The sequence below is a fragment of the Ctenopharyngodon idella genome, chromosome 8 (genome assembly GCF_019924925.1).
Source record: "Ctenopharyngodon idella isolate HZGC_01 chromosome 8, HZGC01, whole genome shotgun sequence".
NCBI classification, from domain to species: Eukaryota; Metazoa; Chordata; class Actinopteri; order Cypriniformes; family Xenocyprididae; genus Ctenopharyngodon; species Ctenopharyngodon idella.
This window is the reverse complement of record NC_067227.1, coordinates 25,140,421-25,159,885: the sequence shown is the minus strand read 5'-3', so window position 1 is coordinate 25,159,885 and position 19,465 is coordinate 25,140,421. Positions and strand designations below refer to the sequence as shown.

General features: G+C 36.8%; 1 protein-coding gene across 10 annotated transcripts in view; it reads left to right on the top strand.

Moving 5' to 3' along the window:
- Nucleotides 1-18,992, top strand: part of LOC127517499 (cAMP-specific 3',5'-cyclic phosphodiesterase 4D-like) — a 136,472-nt gene extending 117,480 nt beyond the window's left edge. For 7 of the 10 annotated variants that reach the window (XM_051903247.1, XM_051903248.1, XM_051903249.1 and 4 more), the window contains 10 exons: nucleotides 3,282-3,394; nucleotides 9,246-9,339; nucleotides 9,747-9,922; nucleotides 10,594-10,692; nucleotides 10,797-10,961; nucleotides 11,086-11,185; nucleotides 12,663-12,817; nucleotides 13,021-13,143; nucleotides 14,503-14,685; nucleotides 15,283-18,992. In XM_051903247.1, coding sequence (XP_051759207.1) covers nucleotides 3,282-3,394; nucleotides 9,246-9,339; nucleotides 9,747-9,922; nucleotides 10,594-10,692; nucleotides 10,797-10,961; nucleotides 11,086-11,185; nucleotides 12,663-12,817; nucleotides 13,021-13,143; nucleotides 14,503-14,685; nucleotides 15,283-15,792 — 1,718 coding nt within the window. In that variant the 3' untranslated portion in view covers nucleotides 15,793-18,992. Of the gene's footprint in view, nucleotides 1-1,927; nucleotides 1,943-3,249; nucleotides 3,395-7,438; nucleotides 8,485-9,245; nucleotides 9,340-9,746; nucleotides 9,923-10,593; nucleotides 10,693-10,796; nucleotides 10,962-11,085; nucleotides 11,186-12,662; nucleotides 12,818-13,020; nucleotides 13,144-14,502; nucleotides 14,686-15,282 lie in introns of those variants that run through there. The other 3 variants (XM_051903256.1, XM_051903255.1, XM_051903253.1) reach the window with 2 other exon arrangements.
- Nucleotides 18,993-19,465: the final 473 nt, after the last annotated feature.

Genomic DNA, 19,465 nt, shown 5'->3' with positions numbered 1-19,465 from the left:
TAAATGTTAAAAAACTCTGCTCTCTTTTTTCGCATCCTCGATTTTGTGTTTTATATTGCCTGTGCATAAATTCGCTATCTTCCACGGCAGATCTCACAATAAATAAATGTGTAAACGCTTACTTTAATGTCCTCCGTGTTTATAACAGCATGCTGCGTGATGTCTTTTTATCGTTCTTTTGTGCATACTGGTCAGTTCAGGACCATGATCTGTTCACACTGGTATCTGATATTGGCCACATTTAAAACAACAATGTGAACAGCTATACAAAAAAATAGATCTGAGCAAAAAATCAGAATTGAGCACTAAGGCTGGTAGTATGAACGTAGCCTTGGCCTCATGTTGCTCCAGGGAGAATGTCTCTCTAATAAGTGTGTTGTAAGTCGCTGTGGATAACTAAATGACTAATTAGTGGGGCTTGCAATGGCATGATTCCTAAAATCATGTAGCTTGTTAAGAAGTGGCGTGATCAGACTTACGCAGACAATAGAACAAGTGATTAATGGAGTTACATTGAAGCAGGGACCTGAGCCATAAGCCGCGTTTCCACCGCAGGAACTTTCCCCAGGAACTAGGGACTTTGGGGTGGTACTCTGTGTGTTTTGACCACAGGGACCAGGGTCTAAATGAATTTCCCCCTCAGAAAGTCCCTGCTTGCAAGGTAGTACTTTTTCAAAGTTCAGGAACTTTTGGGGGTGGGACTTGGGCACTCAACATGCTGGTTGACTCCACACAGCATTTTGATTGGTTGACTCCATGCAGCATTTTATTTCAACCACTATTTTTAAAAGTGTTGCAGTGCGTGCAGTAAGAGTTGTTTGCCATTCGAATCAACAATGGAGTTTAAAACATACGACAGTTGGACCGACAACGAGGTTCAGGTTTTATTAAGCTTATATGCGGAGGACGAATTCCAGCGGGAACTGGAAAGTCACGCGCAGTCCTACGTCACCAGACTAATTTGCCCAATATTCACAGTACTTTAGACCGTGATGGAATTCAGACAATAACAGATATGGGGGGAAAAAGTTCCTGGGACAAATTGTTCCGGGTAATTTCGGTGGAAATGTAGCTATATTTAGAGACCAGAATATTATAGAGAAGTAGGTTTTCCAAACTTTTTTGTTGCCAAGGACCAAAATACGGTATTAATCAAACTGCGGAGGACCTGTTTTCAAAGCCTCTTTTATTCTGTGTAAGAAAAATAATGTGTCATTATAAAGAAAACGTTTAAAAGTTTAAACTTTAATAATTAATCATTCAAATGTATTTATATAGCAGCTTTAACAATACATATTGGTCCAAAACCCTTTTTCCCCCAATTTTTTTCTTTGAAATTTTCTACAGACCCCATATTATGCCCTAAAAAATGCATAGCAGCACGCTAAAAACACCCTGAACACCCTCGAAACCGCTCCACAAAGTACTTAAAAACACTAAGAACACCTTAAAACCCTCATAGCAACATGTTAGGAACAATCTAGAAACTGCAACGTTTTGCACCGACAGGTATCATTCACTTTTTTCCAGAAAATCTCAGTTTGAATTTTAAAATTCGGTTGAATTTTATTCAAGCCCTCCGAGTAGCAATTCACACATAAACACACAAATTCTGCTCACAATGGGGGAATAAAGACTTAATTGAACAAGATTAGAAGATACTTTCATTGCAGATACATCTTTTTAAGGTCATTTTTTGTGTATCCGAACAAATACTCTTACACTAGCAAATGCTGATGTTTTTGTGAGGAGTTCCTGGCTGACAAGGCAGTGAGAGCCTGTGACCCAGATTGAAGGATTCCAGTCCAGCTTTTCGCCACAGCTCTCCTGTCTATGGAGCCAGTGCCCTCTCATGGGCTGGTGTATGATGTCGCGCTAAGCACGAGAAGAATGTCATTGACGTCAGTGCAGTCTCTTTCAGAGAAAGTGGCACCCCAGCCCTGTGTACTTCACCACACATACAGAAAGAGAGAGAGAGAAAGACACAGGCAGGCAATGAATAAGATAATGCATGCTTTGTTACAGCAGTGTACATGTGGCACATGCATTCCGTCTTGTTTTGTTTTCATAGTTATTTGCAACATGTCTAGCATAGCTACACTGACGTCTGTTTTGTTAGTGTTTTGTTATTTTGTTTCACTTATTTTTATGCCCTCATATGGTCATCCTAAGTTAACCTTCTGGAAAATGCACATGCAACAAATGTTTGCGAATTTCCATCAACTCCATAAACCATAAAAAGTCTAATAAAGAAAATTTTCACAATTTCAGTAGGAATTGATTTGCTATCTTTATAAACATAAATAACAAAGCATTCTCTTCAAGAGCAAAAGCACAACCAGCCTTTCTCAAAGTGTCAGGTGTGAAGGACCCAAGCTCCTCAGCTCTAAATCCTGTAAAGTTCATGCCGGGTTTTAGCTGTAGTCCTCTCTCTCCTGCATGCAGCAGCACTGCCAGGCTTCAGGCTTCTGTTTCAAGAGGAAGCTCGGCTCACGTTCGGCTAGCGACGCTCCACGGCTGCCCCGCGCTCGTGCAGGGCATCCACCGCTCTGAGAAAAGGGGGCAAGCAGATGCGATCACCTTTGTTCATTTTTGCGGCAACCCAGGTTGAGGACTGGAGACAGGGACTAGTCACTCATCTATTGGCGTCAGCTCTCTATATGCTTTGCGTTTGTGCTCATATGCGTGTATGTGCGAGTATACGTGTGTGTTATTGTTATGACACTATGCCTGTATGCTTTTGTTATGGGCCGGATCACATGCTCCTAAGGGCTCATGCACGCTACTCTTCTTCTTGGATGTAGACCGGCATCTGTCACGCAGAGATGGGCCTGCCCACAGCAATGACATTCTCTCTGTCCCGAGATGAGAGGTTTCACTCCGGGCTTCTCGAACATGTAGGACTATAGATTCTGCAGTCGAGCGTGTTGTCGTTTTGTTTGCGAGCGGTGTGAGAGTGTTGATTTGTGTGGCCCCTTTGTATGTTTTCTTAAGGGATATAGTGTTCCCCGCTTCTCACGAGATCTGACTCCCACTCCTGGTTGTTACGGTGCCTCATTCGGATTACGGCTCTGCTGTTTTTGGAAACCTTGTTTTTGGCTCGATTTGGAGCCCCATCATTCACTGTGGAGGGCTTCAGCACAGCATGAAGAATCACCCATGCGTTCTGTCGGGATATCCCAACATGGCGGTCTACAGCAGTTTGGGCCCTCTGCTGGGAGCCTCAACTAGACACCTAAAGCATCTGAGATCTGACTCCTTGCCTCCTTCTCTTCCTCCAGAGGAGGCCTACCAGAAGCTGGCCACAGAGACCCTGGAGGAGCTGGACTGGTGCCTCGACCAGCTTGAGACCCTACAGACCAGGCATTCGGTCAGCGAGATGGCATCCAACAAGGTAGGAAGGTCTCGGTGTCTTTATCTTCTTTTTTACTGTTTAGGATGGTTCAGCAAGTTGACGAAGTGAAATTATTGATATCTCAGGTTTTCATATTCCACTCACAATCACAATTAGGGCTTATATTGACTATTTATAACTTTTTTTATTATTATATTTTATTTGTGATTTTTTTTTTTTTTTTATTATATTTGTGATTTTTATTTTATTTTACAGTTTTATGCTTTGAGTATTTTGCACTTGTGCACAATATTATATTGTGTTATAATGCCCTCAAGATCAAATTATTATTTTAAGACTTTTTTTGTTAACACAAATGTTTGTTGTTGTTAGTTGAATCCTAGTAGACCAGTAAATAAATACGCATCACACCTGACTGCATTTGCTACTCCATCATACTGTGATTGTAGCCTTAGATGTCAGTGTTGTGCATTGGTTCAAACATGAGCAGCAGATGATTAATATTCTAAAATGGCAATCAGATCATATAATAAACAACTAAAGTGTTTAGATGATTTAGATCATTTGGTGTCTTTTAACCAGCTCACTGTTTGCAATAACAGCAGCAGAATCGTCATTCAGGCTGCACTGAGCATGCCCACAGTCTCCAGCAAGGCCCTAGTACACATACAGCATGCTAATCAGCCTGTAGTGTGTATCTCGTCCAGTCCACTCGGCCACAGCACCTCTTAAAATGACAAAATTCGAAATGCTTCTAATATTGCTTACGCAACCAGGCTAAAGGTCTGACAGAGGTGACCAGACATGAGTAACAGAAGAGTCAAATACTTACATTTTCATATGTCTCACTTGAACGAACCCCCCCCCCCCCCCCCCCCCTCCTCAATACCCAGTATCCATGGAAACGCACAAGGCCTGTCAGTTTGCTTTGTTGCTTTAGCTCAATAGCAATAGTGGCGTATCCCATATAAAACTGCCTCACAGTCACCACGGAAGTGTTATATCCTACCCGACGGATATAAATGACATTGTTTTCGTGCTGTTTTAGAACAGAAATAGCTACTGCTAATCTGTTATGAAAACTTTTTTTTGTTGTTGTTGTGTATAGATGTCCACCTGCCATTGTTTTCATGATTTATTTGCAGTCAGAATGTTCATATTGGCCAAGGTGCGTGAATAAATCTTCCATTTCAATTACAGAAAAACATTAAATCTATTTCACCATAAGAATCCTATTTAGATATGTTTTATAACTCTAAAATGTAATTATTATCTATGGGGATTACTCTGTAAGATAGTGTTTCAAGCAGAACTACACTTTTGTTCACTTTTGTCAAATTAGGCCAGATACATCATTTATATGAGATATTTTAAGGCAGGTATTATTATTATTAAGAGTCACTCTTTTTAAACCATTAGTCAATAAGTCAGATGTTTTCAAGGTAGTGGGCATGATTTTGTGTTTCAAGTGATTTTACTGTTCATTTTGATTATTTTAACTTCATTTGATCTGCTGATGAGGATGATGGACAGTGTCACTTGTATGGTTTACATGCCATATGATCTGGTAATTAGTCATATTTATTTGTTTTATTTTTCTGGTGCCTTTTTCAAAGCTGTATACAGTGTTATGGATATTTAAAGAGTCAACAACTTGATACATCATTGTGATGTATCAAAGAAAGCTTAATGGCTTTGTTCAGTTTAGTCTGCTGCAGTAGTATACAGTGCTGCTTGAAAGTTTGTGAACCCCTTGCAGAATCTGTGAAAATGTGTGAATAATTTTAACAAAATAAGAGGGGTCATACAATATGCATGTTATTTTTTTTATTTAGTACTGTCCTGAATAAGATATTTTACATAAAAAATGTTTACATTTGGTCCACAAGACAAAAAAATAGCTGAATTTATAAAAACGACCCGCTCAAAAGTTTGTGAATCCTTGATTCTTAATACTGTGTGTGGTTACCTGGATGATCCACGACCGTTTTTTTTTTTGTTTTGTGATGGTTGTTCATGAGTACATTGTTTGCTCTGAGCAGTTAAACTGCCCAATATTCTTCAGAAAAATCCTCCAGGTCCTGAAAATTCTTCAGATTTCCAACATCTTTTGCATATTTGAACCCTTTCCAGCAGTGACTGTATGATTCTCAGATCCATTTTTTCACACTGAGGACAACTGAGGGACTCAAACACAACTATTAAAAAAGGTTCAAGCATTCATTGATGCTCCAGAAGGAAACACGATGAATTAAGAGTCAGGGGTGAAAACTTTTGAACAGGATAAAGATGTCCAAATTTTTCTTATTTTGTTTAAATATCTTTTTTTTTTTTTTTTCATTTAGTACTGCCCTTCGAAAGCAACAAAAGACACTTAAATGTTTGCCAGAAGACAAATTAAGTACAAAATATTTCTTGATCTTCAAATTCAAAAGGTTTTCACCCCCCGGCTCTTAATTCATCGTGTTTCCTTCTGGAGCATCAGTGAATGTTTGAACCTTTTTTAATAGTTGTGTTTGAGTCCCTCAGTTGTCCTCAGTGTGAAAAGATGGATCTCAAAATCATACAGTCACTGCTGGAAAGGGTTCAAATACGCAAAAGATGCTGGAAAACTAAAGAATTTTTGGGACTTGGAGGATTTTTTTGAAGAATATTGGGCAGTTTAACTGCTCAGGACAAACAACCAAACAACCATCACAAAACATAAAAACAGTCGTAGATCATCCAGGTAACCACACACAGTGTTAAGAATCGAGGGTTCATAAACATTTGAATTGGGTTATTTTAATAAATTCAGCAATTTTTTTGTCTTGTGGACTTTATGTAAACATCGTTTATGTAAAATATCTTACTCAGGACAGTACTAAATAAAAAATTACATGCATTTTATATGATCCCTCTTATTTTTGTTAAAATTATTCACATTTTCACAGATTTTGCAAGCGGTTCACAAACTTTCAAGCAAACTTTCATATTATAATAAGGATTATGTTATTTTGACCTGTTATATCATAATTAATAGATGAATGTTGCTTTTGATCTACAAGGTGTATTATTAAACTAGAGGGATGGATCCACAAACAAATCATTATTTAGGCCTGTCCCAGAAAACACATTTTCAAGAAATCACAGCTACAAATTGTGTGATATCTTCCCATTTTTAGCTCGGAGACGTGTTTTAACACCCTCTAGATGTTCCAACAATAGAAACACAGTCACCTCTGTCCGCACGGACCCGCAACAGCCTATTACCGTCGGCTCATCTGCTCCAGTAAAGCTGCAAATTACTCGGCATCCCACTAGTGGTACACAGGGACCAGAAGTGTGAAATAATCCCTGACCATGTTCTGTCAGCTCTACTGCCTCAGCTCTTTATTTGCTGCCGTGTAGTACGTACTTCTGCCACCAGTTCTGTCCAGCTCAGTTTAAAGACACAGGTTTTGGTACAATACCTCAGTGACATTTCTAAAAATGTACCTGGCCTACAAGTACATTTTTAGTCACTTGCTCTCAGGGTACAGTGTGGTTTGTGGATAGTAGGCCATTGGAAGTCTGTGATACAGTTATCGTACATGTGGCCAAATAATGCAGTCCTCTGCCATTTATGTTATATTGTGAATTTATTTACTTAAAGCATTTATGATGTTCATAGCTGTCATGGAGCTACATTAGCTGTAAAAAATGTCATATATTATTGCAAATTAAAAACTATATATATATTTTTTTTTTAAATTGTTAAATAGATTATATATACACAAAGTTCTGTCATGAAACTCTAGATGGCACAGGCTAATAGGTCCTTTAACTCAACCTGCTCGTAATCACATTTTTATCTATAGGACACAGCTGATTGGTTCCTGCTGTATCAGTAGCCAATGAGCTTACGTGCTCAACCTTCAAAATGCTTTGGTAGCATTGCCTTAGCAGTGCAACGCGCTTCAGAAACCCTCCACCTTCCCCAGCTCCACCTGTATAGATCTATTTATTAATTTAAAATGTATATTATTTGATATTTAATATGTGTATTATCTAATGTACAAGTGTATATTAAATATAATAAAATCTATAATTTTTGTGATCGTGGCATAGGACAGGGCTAGTAAAAAGTCTGGGACAGTGGGAAAAAAGTTATTGTTTAGCCTTTCTTTCTTCCAGTTACAAGTCAATAAGAGAATAAAATGGCACATTTCCCGGCACTCTTTTTGCTTTATTCAAGGGCTCATTAACAATTTACCAGGACAAATCTAGAACGGCGTCATCAGTTTATTTTGTTCTTGTTCATATCACATATGGTCTCCATTGACTCCCCTCTGTGGATTTATGTGAATGAACTTCACTGAATATTTTATGAGTCTGGTTGACACAATGTCCGCTTCCAAACATCACGTCATGTCATGAAGATTACCTCAGCCCTCCGCACACATATGCGCGTAGTCAAACATGACGTGAATATGCATTAATACAAACCACACATAATGACTGTGTGCCCTTTTGGGGAGCTATCTGCTGTATTACACAGCTCTTGTACAAAGAACACATCCTCCAACTGAGCTGCAGACATCCAGAGGATGAAGTGGGAGGGGTCCCGGGGAGCGATGCACTCCCAGAGGATTTACATGCGAGCTCGGCTCGGCCAATCGGCTGCAGCATGAGCTCATTCTAATCCAGAGGAGCTGCCTGATTGGCAGGGCTGCACTCAGAGACTCTCACCTGAATGATTGTGTGAAACACAGCCTTATTTGGAAGCTGTTAACTGGGCATATTTTTCAGTCTATTTAGTTTGAAGAGTGCGCAGCGTACGCAGAGAGATGCTATCAGACAATGCCATGGCTTCTTCACGCCCTCCTTTGTCGTAGATGGAATCTTGCCAGGTTTCTTAACAATGGAGTCAGCCGTCGTGAGGAATGCCCTGGAATTTCTGGACTTTTCGGATGGGGTTTAGCATAGTATTGTAATGTTAGTTCAGGTGGATTAAAAATAAATGGAGCTTTGAGACCGTCTGTGCTGAGCAGTTTGTGTTTATCTTCCCTATCAGCCAGTGTTTTCTAATCTCATCTGCTATCTGGACTTACTCGTTCAAAATGCCTGAGGCAAATTATTTGCTGTCAGTTTCTTGGGGGTACATAAAGGTGAGTTAATTAATCATGAAATGCTGTATTCTTTTAATGGAATGGGGTTGGACAGGCTTCTATTGTTTATTATTGGCGTTCAGTATGTGGTTGCACAAAGAAAAATGGCTGCATAAAGAACATAGATTATGACAGACAGGTATTTAGATGAATTGCTTTGTTAATTAATGGCATTTTTGTATATTCTTTACCTCATTGTTAGTTTTTGCTTTCCCATTTTCATCTAGGCTATTTAAGCCCAAACTACTATAAAAAGCACCAGCACAACATGTGCTGTCTCTGGGCTTTTTTAGTTGTTTGGGTTTATCTCAGTTTTCATCTCCAGTTTGTTCTTGCAAATCTTGTTAGAAATGTGACGTTGATCTGGTGTGACCCAGCAGGTCGTTTTGACCTGACATTCTTAACCATGTGAGAGGATTCATATGTTTTGGGTTGTTTGGAGGACTCAGCCTTGAAATCGTGGCATATCTGCCAACTGATAGTGACACAGCTGACAAGTAAAAATCCATTAAATGATCATAAAAAAAAAAAAAAAAAAAAAGAGGTAAAATGGTGTTTTGTTCAGCAATTAATTTCAGAAGGGTTGTTAGCACAACAATAGCACAAATATTACACAACACATCCACACGAGACATTTTTACTTTGAATGAAATATTTTTTTGTCCAATTTTTCATTTTTTTTTTTTCTTGTCTTTCGCATAAAATTGGTCTAAATTTAAAGAAAAAAAAAACATTCTCGTTGTTTGTTTATCTCTCAACAGTTCAAGAGGATGTTGAACAGAGAACTGACTCACCTCTCAGAGATGAGCCGATCTGGTAACCAGGTATCTGAGTTCATCTCCAGTACATTCTTAGGTGAGTGTCCCACAAAAAACAATAAAAATCAAATATGGATGTTAACATTATGGTTTTACACTGAATGTATGTAATGTGGGAACATGCATTGCATTGCACAATGGAGTTAAAGAGGAATAGCGTTTTGACTGGAGGAGAGCAGCTATGTGAATTTTTTGGGGTAACTCAGAGAACTAGGACAAACGAAGTGCTGATTATGAGCAAAAAAAGCAGGCCAACAGCAGCTCTGTAGCCTGACGGCCGTGTAGCTGAGTAATCACACCACAAGTAAGACCATTAAATGACCATAGCTCACCATTCATTTACAAAACTACAAATCAGTGGCTGTAATGACACATGCTGTGCTTTTACCCATGAGCGCCTCTGATTTCTAGAACCTTCTCTGAGCACTTTCTGTGTTTCTGTAGACAAGCAACACGAGGTGGAAATGCCATCACCCCAGTCCCAAAAAGACAAGGAGAAGAAGAAAAGGCCGATGTCCCAGATTAGCGGCGTAAAAAAACTAACGCACAGTTCCAGCCTTACCAACTGTAACATCCCCCGGTTTGGGGTCAAAACTGAAACAGAAGATGAGCTGGCCAAGGTAAGTAAAGCCTTTATATATATATATATATATATATATATATATATATATATATATATATAATTAATTAAAATTATTAGATTTAAATAATATTATATTAACATAATAATATTAAATTATTATTATTAAAAAGAAATATGCACTACAATTCTAATGTTTGAATTAAATTGACCAAAAGTGACAGTAAAGGCATTTATAATGTTACAAAAAAATTATATTTCAAATAAATGAATAAATGCTGTATTTTGTATACATCAAAGAATCATGAAAAAAAAAGTCTCATGATTTACACAAAATTAAGCAGCACAACTGTTTTCAACATTGATAATAATATAAGAAATAAGATAATAATAAGAAAATAATGTTACTTGAGCACCAAATCAGCATATTATTTAACATTGCCATCACAGTAATAAATTATATTTTAATATATAATAAAATGGAAATCTTATTTATTTTAAATTGCAATAATATTTCACAATATTACTGTTTTTACTGCATTTTTTATCAAATAAATGCAGTCTTCGTGAGCATAAGAGACTTCTTTCAAAAATATTAAAAACTTTTGAATGGTAGTGTATATAATTAAAAGACTATGAATAATTTGAAAAATTTATGGAAAACTGCAATATTGGACATCTAACAGCATGTGTTTCACTTTGTCATTTCAGGAGCTTGAAGATGTAAATAAATGGGGCCTTAATGTCTTCAAAGTGTCAGAATTTTCTGGGAACAGACCTTTAACGGTTATGATGCACACAATATTCCAGGTACTTTTTTACAATATTGTCTCACTCAAGCTCATGTTTGCTTCAGTGTCTTTTTTTGCTGCTGCTAACAAGGATAAACCATGTGGGTCGTCTTTCCACTGTAGGAGAGGGACTTGTTAAAGACATTTAAAATTCCCCTCGACACGTTTATCACCTATTTGATGACTTTAGAGGACCATTACCATGCTGACGTTGCCTATCACAACAACATCCACGCTGCTGATGTCACACAGTCCACTCACGTCCTGCTATCAACCCCTGCCCTTGAGGTACGATACGGCTGTCCCAGTATGCAGTGCTGCGAGAATGCCATTTCTTCTGATTGTTGGGTATTAAAGAAAGTGGATAATGATGTGATATTTTAGAAAATCTGTCTGTGTCTGTTGTTTTCAGGCTGTGTTTACAGACCTTGAAATTCTTGCTGCCATATTTGCCAGTGCGATACATGATGTCGATCATCCTGGCGTCTCCAACCAGTTCCTCATTAACACTAGTAAGTCTCCACCTCTCTACCAACATGAGCTTTTTTTTTTTGCTGCTGTAGCATTAAGACGATACAGTAAATGAACGCTGTTATACTTTAAAATGAAAAGTTGCCATACATGGTCTAAGTGGACTGGGCAGAGTCTACCAATCAAAAGTTTGGGATCATTTAGATTTTTTAATGTTTTTAAAAGAAATTTCTTATGCTCACATTGATCAACAGTAAAAACAGTAATATTGTGAAGAAATATTACAGTTTAAAGAAACTGTTTACTGTTTAAATATATTTTAAAATGTAGTTTATTCTGTGATGGCAAAGATGAATTTTCAGCAGCCATTACTCCAGGCTTCAGTGTCACATGAAAGATTTCTTATTATTGTCGATGTTGAAATATCCATATGAAATGAATACTTTTATTCAGCTAGGATGCATTAAATTAATCAAAAGCAACATTAAAAACATTTATAATGTTACAAAAATTTTCAATTTCAAATAAATGCTGTTCTTTTGAACTATTCTATTCATCAAAAAAAAAAAAGTTAAATAACAATAACTATTATTAATAATTGAGTATAATAATTGAGCACCAAATCAGCATATTAGAATAATTTCTCAAGGATCATGTGACACTGAAGGCTGGAATAATGGCTGCTGAAAATTCAGCTTTGCCATCACAGATCATTTTATTTTAAAATATTTCACAATGTTACTGTTTTTACTGTATTTCTAATCAAATAAATGCAGCCTTGATGAGCATAAGAGACCTCTTTCAAAAATATAAAAATTTGTTTGTATCCAAAAAAAAGGAACATCACGTTGCTTCTAAAAGGCTCTTCCTACAATTCATGTTTGTGCGATGTTTTTCACAGCTGTCAGAACCACTTTTAGCTTAATCACATCGTTCAAAGTAGTGGACCCGTTCAAAGACGAATCAATATGTGTTTAAGCTGTTGTCACGTGCGGCACACGGTCAATCGGACGATTTTCACATGCTATCGATGCATGTGTTAGGTGGGCTACATGTGTCTGTGATTTACAAAGCTCACGTGTCCCACCCACACAGCTGGTAAAATCCCCTCAATGACTAATGGAGGGGCCAGTAGTGCTTGTCACAAGCTCAACAGGAACTTGAAAACAAGAAGAGGGATGTAGGTTGTTCCATACCTTCATGTTGCTGTTTTTATTCGTGGAATACTAAATGAGATATTTTGATCAACCTTAATGCTGTTCTGAAAGGTCAAGCTCCAAAAAGGGCAAAAAAGAAAGTATCATGAAAATGATTCATAGGACTTCATAAGTCATACATTTCTGAAACCACACAGTAGCTTTGTGTGAAACTGAAAATTTATGTTACTACTCATAGACAGTCCACAAATGAAATACAAATGAAAGAGCTGATGAAAAACAGTTAGTACAGTATAAAATTAATCGTGCCTCCTCTTTTTTTTTTTCCTCTCTCGTCCTCACTCTCTCTCTTTTCTCTCAGACTCTGAGCTGGCCCTCATGTATAATGATTCGTCTGTGTTGGAGAATCATCACCTGGCTGTAGGTTTTAAACTGCTGCAGGAAGAGAACTGTGACATCTTCCAGAACCTGAACAAGAAACAGAGACAGTCACTCCGCAAGATGGTCATTGACATTGTGAGTCATGATGTATCATGATAAGTTAGCTGTCATTTATCACACTGGACTGTTTTTGCAGCTTAATTGCACTGATACTTGTAAAATGGAACTAAAATTTAATTTTACAGTGAAAATAGGTGTAAATTACCCATTTTTTCTCTCCAGCCATAATTGATGACCATCCTTTTTTTTTTTTTTTCTTTTTTTTTTTTTTTTTTCAGGTTTTGGCCACAGACATGTCTAAGCACATGAATTTGTTGGCGGATCTGAAAACCATGGTGGAAACCAAAAAGGTGACCAGTTCAGGGGTATTACTGCTGGACAACTACTCCGACAGGATACAGGTTCGTCCTTAATGCTCATACTGCATTGTAGATATCACAATGAAGGTTATGAAGGAGTGTTGTTTTTTTTAATTAATGTATCAAATTAATTTAGAACATTTTATGAAATACTGTAATGGCCACTTTATTAGGTACACCTTACTAGTACAAGGTGCTGGAAACATTCCTCAGAGATTTTGGTCCATATTGACATGATAGCATCACACAGTTGCTGCAGATTTGTCGGCTGCACATCCATGATGTGAATCTCCTGTTCCACCACATCCCAAAGGTGCTCTGTTGGATTGAGATCTGGTGTCTGTGGAGGTCTATTTGAGTTATAGGGAACTCATTTTCATGTTCAAGAAACCAGTTTGAGATGATTTGAGCTTTGTGACATGGCAGGTTATTCTGCTGGAAGTAGCCATCAGAAGATGAGTACACTGTGGTCATAAAGGGATGGGCATGGTTAGCAACAATACTTAGCAACGAAACTTAGGTTTAAACGATGCTCAAATTGGTACTAAAGGGCCCAAAGTGTGCCAAGAAAATCCCCCACACCATTACACCTCCACCAGCCGGAACCATTGATACAAAGCAGGATCAATCCATGCTTTCATGTTGTTTATGCCAAATTCTGTCCCTACCATCTGAATGTCACAGCAGAAATTAAGACTCATCAGACCAGGCAAAGTTTTTCCAATCTTCTATTGCCTATGTGAATTGTAGCCTCAGTTTCCTGTTGTTAGCTGACAGGAGTGTCACCCAGTGTGGTCTTCTGCTGCTGTAGCTCATATGCTTCAAGGTTCGACGTATTGTGTGTTCAGAGATGCTCTTCTGTAGACATTGGTTGTAACAAATGGGTTATTTGAGTTACTGTTGCTTTTCCTATTAGCCTGATCCTGTCATTCTCCTCTGACCTCTGGCATCAACAAGGCATTTTCACCCTCAGAACTGCCACTCACTGGATATTTTCGGACCATTCTCTGTAAACCTTAGAGATGGTTGTGTGTGAAAATATACACACACACACACACACACACACACACACATATATATATATATATATATATATATATATACACTGACTCATCGGCCACTTTATTAGGTACACCTGTTCAACTGCTCGTTAACGCAGATATCTAATATAGTAACATAGTATATCATACAAAATATAGTAAAATATATTTCATTGCTGTACAGCTTTTTTTTTTATGTGGCTCCATGGGTTGGTTGAGTGTCTGGGTCTATAAAGGTTAATAACCTCTGCTCTGAAGTATTCAACACCCGAGTTTGACTATGATAATATACTTATGAATGTGCAAATGAATGTAAATATTTATATGCATGCATAACTGACTGATTTTGTCTGTATCTCAGGTCTTGCAGAACATGGTGCACTGTGCAGACCTCAGTAACCCCACCAAGCCACTGCAGCTGTACAGGCAGTGGACGGACCGCATCATGGAAGAGTTCTTCAGCCAGGGCGACAGAGAGCGGGAGCGAGGCATGGAGATCAGTCCCATGTGCGACAAGCACAACGCTTCAGTCGAGAAGTCACAGGTAAGGCAGCTCAGGGTAGTGTTTCTATTTATTTTTATTATTATTAATATTATTACAATTTAAAATAACTGTTTTCTATTTGAATATATTTTAAAATGTAATTTATTCCTGTGATGGCAAAGCTGAACTTTCTGCATCATTACTCCAGTCTTCAGTGTCACATAATCCTTTAGAAATCATTCTAATATGCTGATTTACTACTCAAGAAACATTTCTTACTATTATCAACATTGAAATAAGTTGTGCTGCTTAATATTTTTGTGGAAACTGATACATTTTTTTTACAGGATTCTTTGATGAATAAAAAATTCAAAAGTGCAGCATTTATTTAGAATAGCAATCTTAAATAGAAATCTTTTATAACATTATAAATGTCTTTACTGTCACTTTTGATCAATTTAATGTATCCCTGCTTAATAAAAGTATTAAAATCTTAAAAAACAAAATCTTACTGACCCCAAATTTATGACTGGTAGTGTATGTGCCAGCTATTTTATAAATCCTTTCAAATATCACAATAGATGTTAATATTAAAAAAATCTGATAAATATGCCTCTTTCAAACACAGTAGAAAATGATTTAAATCTTTTTTTCTAGGTGGGCTTCATCGATTACATTGTGCACCCACTGTGGGAGACATGGGCCGACCTCGTGCATCCAGATGCCCAAGACATCCTGGACACGCTGGAGGACAACAGAGAGTGGTACCAGAGCACCATCCCCCAGAGCCCCTCTCCAGCACTGGACACCAACAGCGAGGGCAGACGCGCCACCGGCCAGGAGAAGTTCCAGTTTGAACTGACTCTGGAGGAGGACGGAGAATCCGACACAGAGAAGGACAGCGGCAGCCCTCCTGATGAAGAGGAGGAGGAGGAGGAGGAGGAGGAGGAGGAGGAGGAAGAGGAGGAAAACAGCTGCAGTGACTCCAAAACCCTTTGCACACAGGACTCCGAATGTACAGAGATCCCCCTGGACGAGCAAGTGGGGGACGGACAGGAGGATGAGGAGGACGAGGAGGACGAAAACGAGGAGGAACAGGAATTATCAGAACCCTGTGTTTTAGAGGAGGAGGAGGAGGAGGAAGACGACAACACTGCCAACACATAACACAGTATGAAACGGCACCTGAACTTTTTTATATTAGAGATGAGAAACACTTATTTATGGTTAAGATATTACTTTTTTCATTGTCTATTTTGCATACGTCATTCAGAAGTGCTTTTTAATGTCCGCCTTTAACATGTTTTTCTTTTTCATTCCTCACTCTTTTTTTGAGTTTCAACCATTGTTACACTCAGGAATATCTTTTCCACTCCCACCTGTCAGTCATACAAACAAATGAAACAAATGAAAGGTTAAAAAGCTTGTCTTTTATTCCCGGTTTCGAGGTACTTTTTTTTTTTTTTTGAATGAAGCAGTATTTTAGAAACATTAAACTTAGAAAGCAGCTGTTTTTTCACCAACAAGAAACTATTTTTTCCTGCAATTCGAAGCATTTTAGCAGACAAACACTTTAGGAGTGAATACTTCATGCTTTGAACTTCACGTCTTCCTGATGCCTTGAATGTGTTATTGATCTGGATTTAGTTGTCTGTTGTGTTTGTGTATCAAGGATTATTTGAAGTGAATGGACATGGTACCTAAGTGAAAAAACAAACATGTGAGACTATTTTCACACTGAAAATGCACATTTTCATTTAAATTACCATATTTGGGGGTAAATATGCAAATGTGGTAAAAATGTGGCACATCTCTTTTTTTTTTTTTTTTTGGACCTTTATTTGTTGCACCCAATCTAGATCTGAAAATAATTGATTTAAATGGATAGTTCACCCAAAAAGTGATCATTTTATAATTTACTCCCCTCAAGTTGTTCCAAACCTGTATGAATTTCTTTGTTCTGCTGAACACAAAAGAAGATATTTGGAAGAATGTTTGTAACCAATCAGATCTCGCCCCCCATTGACTACCATAGTAGGAAAGAAAAATACAATGGTAGTCAATGGGGGGTGAGATCTACTTGGTTACAAACATTCTTCCAAATATCTTCTTTTGTGTTCAGCAGAACAAAAAAATTAATACAGGTTTGGAACAACTTAAGGGTGAGTAAATGATGACAGAATTTTCATTTTTGGGTGAACTATCCCTTTAAATGAATACATAAGTTCAAACATGTCTCCACAGTTTGATAATACATGGCCATATTTCAAAATTGTATTCCCCCAAGAACAAAATCTCATGATTTTGTTATAAAACAATAGCTTGAATAAGCCTTAAATATTTTTGGTGCCTACCAAAAATGTACAAAAACATGCTAGTAATGGTGTAAAATTATTTCTGGGTATCAATTTATGCATTAACAATAAGATTTTATATTGTAATTAAATAATAATGCTGTTAATAATAATAATAATAATATTCCAGGGCATCAGTTCATACATAAGAATAAATTATTATTATTATAATTAAATAATAATGCTATTAATAAGAACAATAATATTAATAAGAAGAAGAAGAAGAATCATTATTATTATTATTGTTAATAATAGCATTATTATTTAATAATAATAATAATTTATTCTTATGTATAAACTGATGTCCAGGATGATGATGATGATGATGATGATTATTATTATTGGCATGCTCAAGAAATGTTTCGCAGCTGTTTGGTGCCATGTCTCATTAATGATGAAGCTCAATTTACTGGTTTCTGTTGTCACATGATCACAGGACAATCAGCTGGCTTCAGTGCAAAGCCTCATTGTGAGAGTGAATCTAGTTGCACTGTACTTTTTCATGTCGTTGTGTGTGTGTGTGTGTGTGTGTGTGTGTGTGTGTGTGTGTGTGTGTGTGTTCATTGTATTTTTGTTTTTTTATTGATTGTATTTATTTTATTTTTGACATCGCCAAACATTTCCAGTGGTAATGATTTTAACTGCTGCTTTACTCATCTCTTGTCAAGTGTCCTACTGTACAAACATCCTCTTCTTTTTGTTCTTTTTATGCTAGTAATATTTATTAATGCTCTTTGATGTGCTTGTAGCATATTAAAGCATTTTAATCAAACTGTAGCATCAGCAAGGCAGGCTTATCAGTCAGTTTTCCTAAATATATCATTTTAATTATACATATGCAGTAAATATACCTAATCAAATGTGTTATGTATGATATTGAAGCCTTTTGAAACTACCCCTTTTTCATTGATTTATTTAAGACTCATTCTGTTGCCAAGATGATGTTGTTTTTTTTAAATTAGTAGTTCATATTTTTTTAATTGTCTCCATTCACTACATTGTTTCTCATTTCTCTCTGTTTACATACATGTATTTATTGTGCTGTACAGTACATATTGTTGCTCTTATCATGTTGTTGTAAATGATTATATCATCCCTTTTGGTGATGGTGTTGTATTATGGAACTCTTACTGAGAGAATGTTTGTTATTCTTAGTATGTAATGATCCCATTGATATGTGTCTCTAGAGAGATTGCGTAGAGAAAGGGGAAAGCCAAATTATAGTCATTACTGTGTTTATTTTTCATTCTTTCTTTTTTAAAGAAAGTGGTTCCGTGGCCTGAGGGTTGTGCCTTACAGATAGCTCTTTAGTTTTTATCCTCTTGCTGCACTAAAGAAACTACTGGCTGGAAACTGACCTAGATGTGTTTGTCGTGTTCCTCCTGTTTATGTGGCATAAATGCTCCAAGGAAAGAAAGAAAAAAATAGACAAAAGTTGTCAGACCTCATTGGACAGGGTAAAAGCAGGCCAGTGTGGTGGGTTTGGATTTGCGACCAACTGTAAGTCCATCATATTTTCGTCTATGCTGTGTTCATCTGATTGAAACATTCAAAAACATTTGCGTTTCATGCAATATGAGAGAGAACATCTTTCTGTTGGGGGACAACAGGGCATTTTGATTTCCAGATCCAGAGAGGGGTTAGAGCATCCTTCACAAAAAACCCTAAAAGCTCAATTTGGGACTCATTTTGACACATATACTGTAGATTCTTTATGACCCTAAATGGATGAAATCAGTGTGTCCTTCTCGTCTCTTTTTAAATCATGAGAGAAATACACAAACAAAATTTGACATGATATTTAGGGATTTAACTTTTTTTTTTTTTCCAATGTGAATTGAATGAGAAAATTGTCTGGAGGTTTCACAAGACTGTGTAGTTGTTTATTGGACTCCTTGTTTATCGCAGTCTATTGGATAGAACTGTAGAAATCAAATTTACGTACGAAAACTGGTAAAATCCAATAAAAAATGTTTTTTATATGCACCAAAATAAAAGCATGGGTTGACTCTATGATGATGTCTCTTTTCTCCACTAAATTAAGAATCTGTTGCTTTGTCTAGCTTTATTTTTTTATTTATTTTATTTTTTTGACCAGTATTATTTTAGTATTGTAGAGATTGGTAGGGTGAATTCAGTGTTGATTGGGACACTTTTTGCCATTGAGCTGAAAGAAATGTCCCAATCAACCTGAATTCAACCTACTATTATAGTTTTTATTGTATTGTTTTATATAAATATAGTTTTTATTTTAATTCTAGTTAAAGTATTAGTAATTTATCATTAAATTATTATAGTTTTTATTTTTTTATATGAATATGGTTTTTAATTTTAGTTAAAGGTTGAGTAATTTATCATTGAGATATTATTATAGTTTTTATTATTTTTTATATAAATGTAGTTTTTATTTTAATTGTACAGTTTTAGTAATTTATTGTTGAGAGTTTTTATTGTATTTTTATATAAATATAGTTTTTATTTTAATT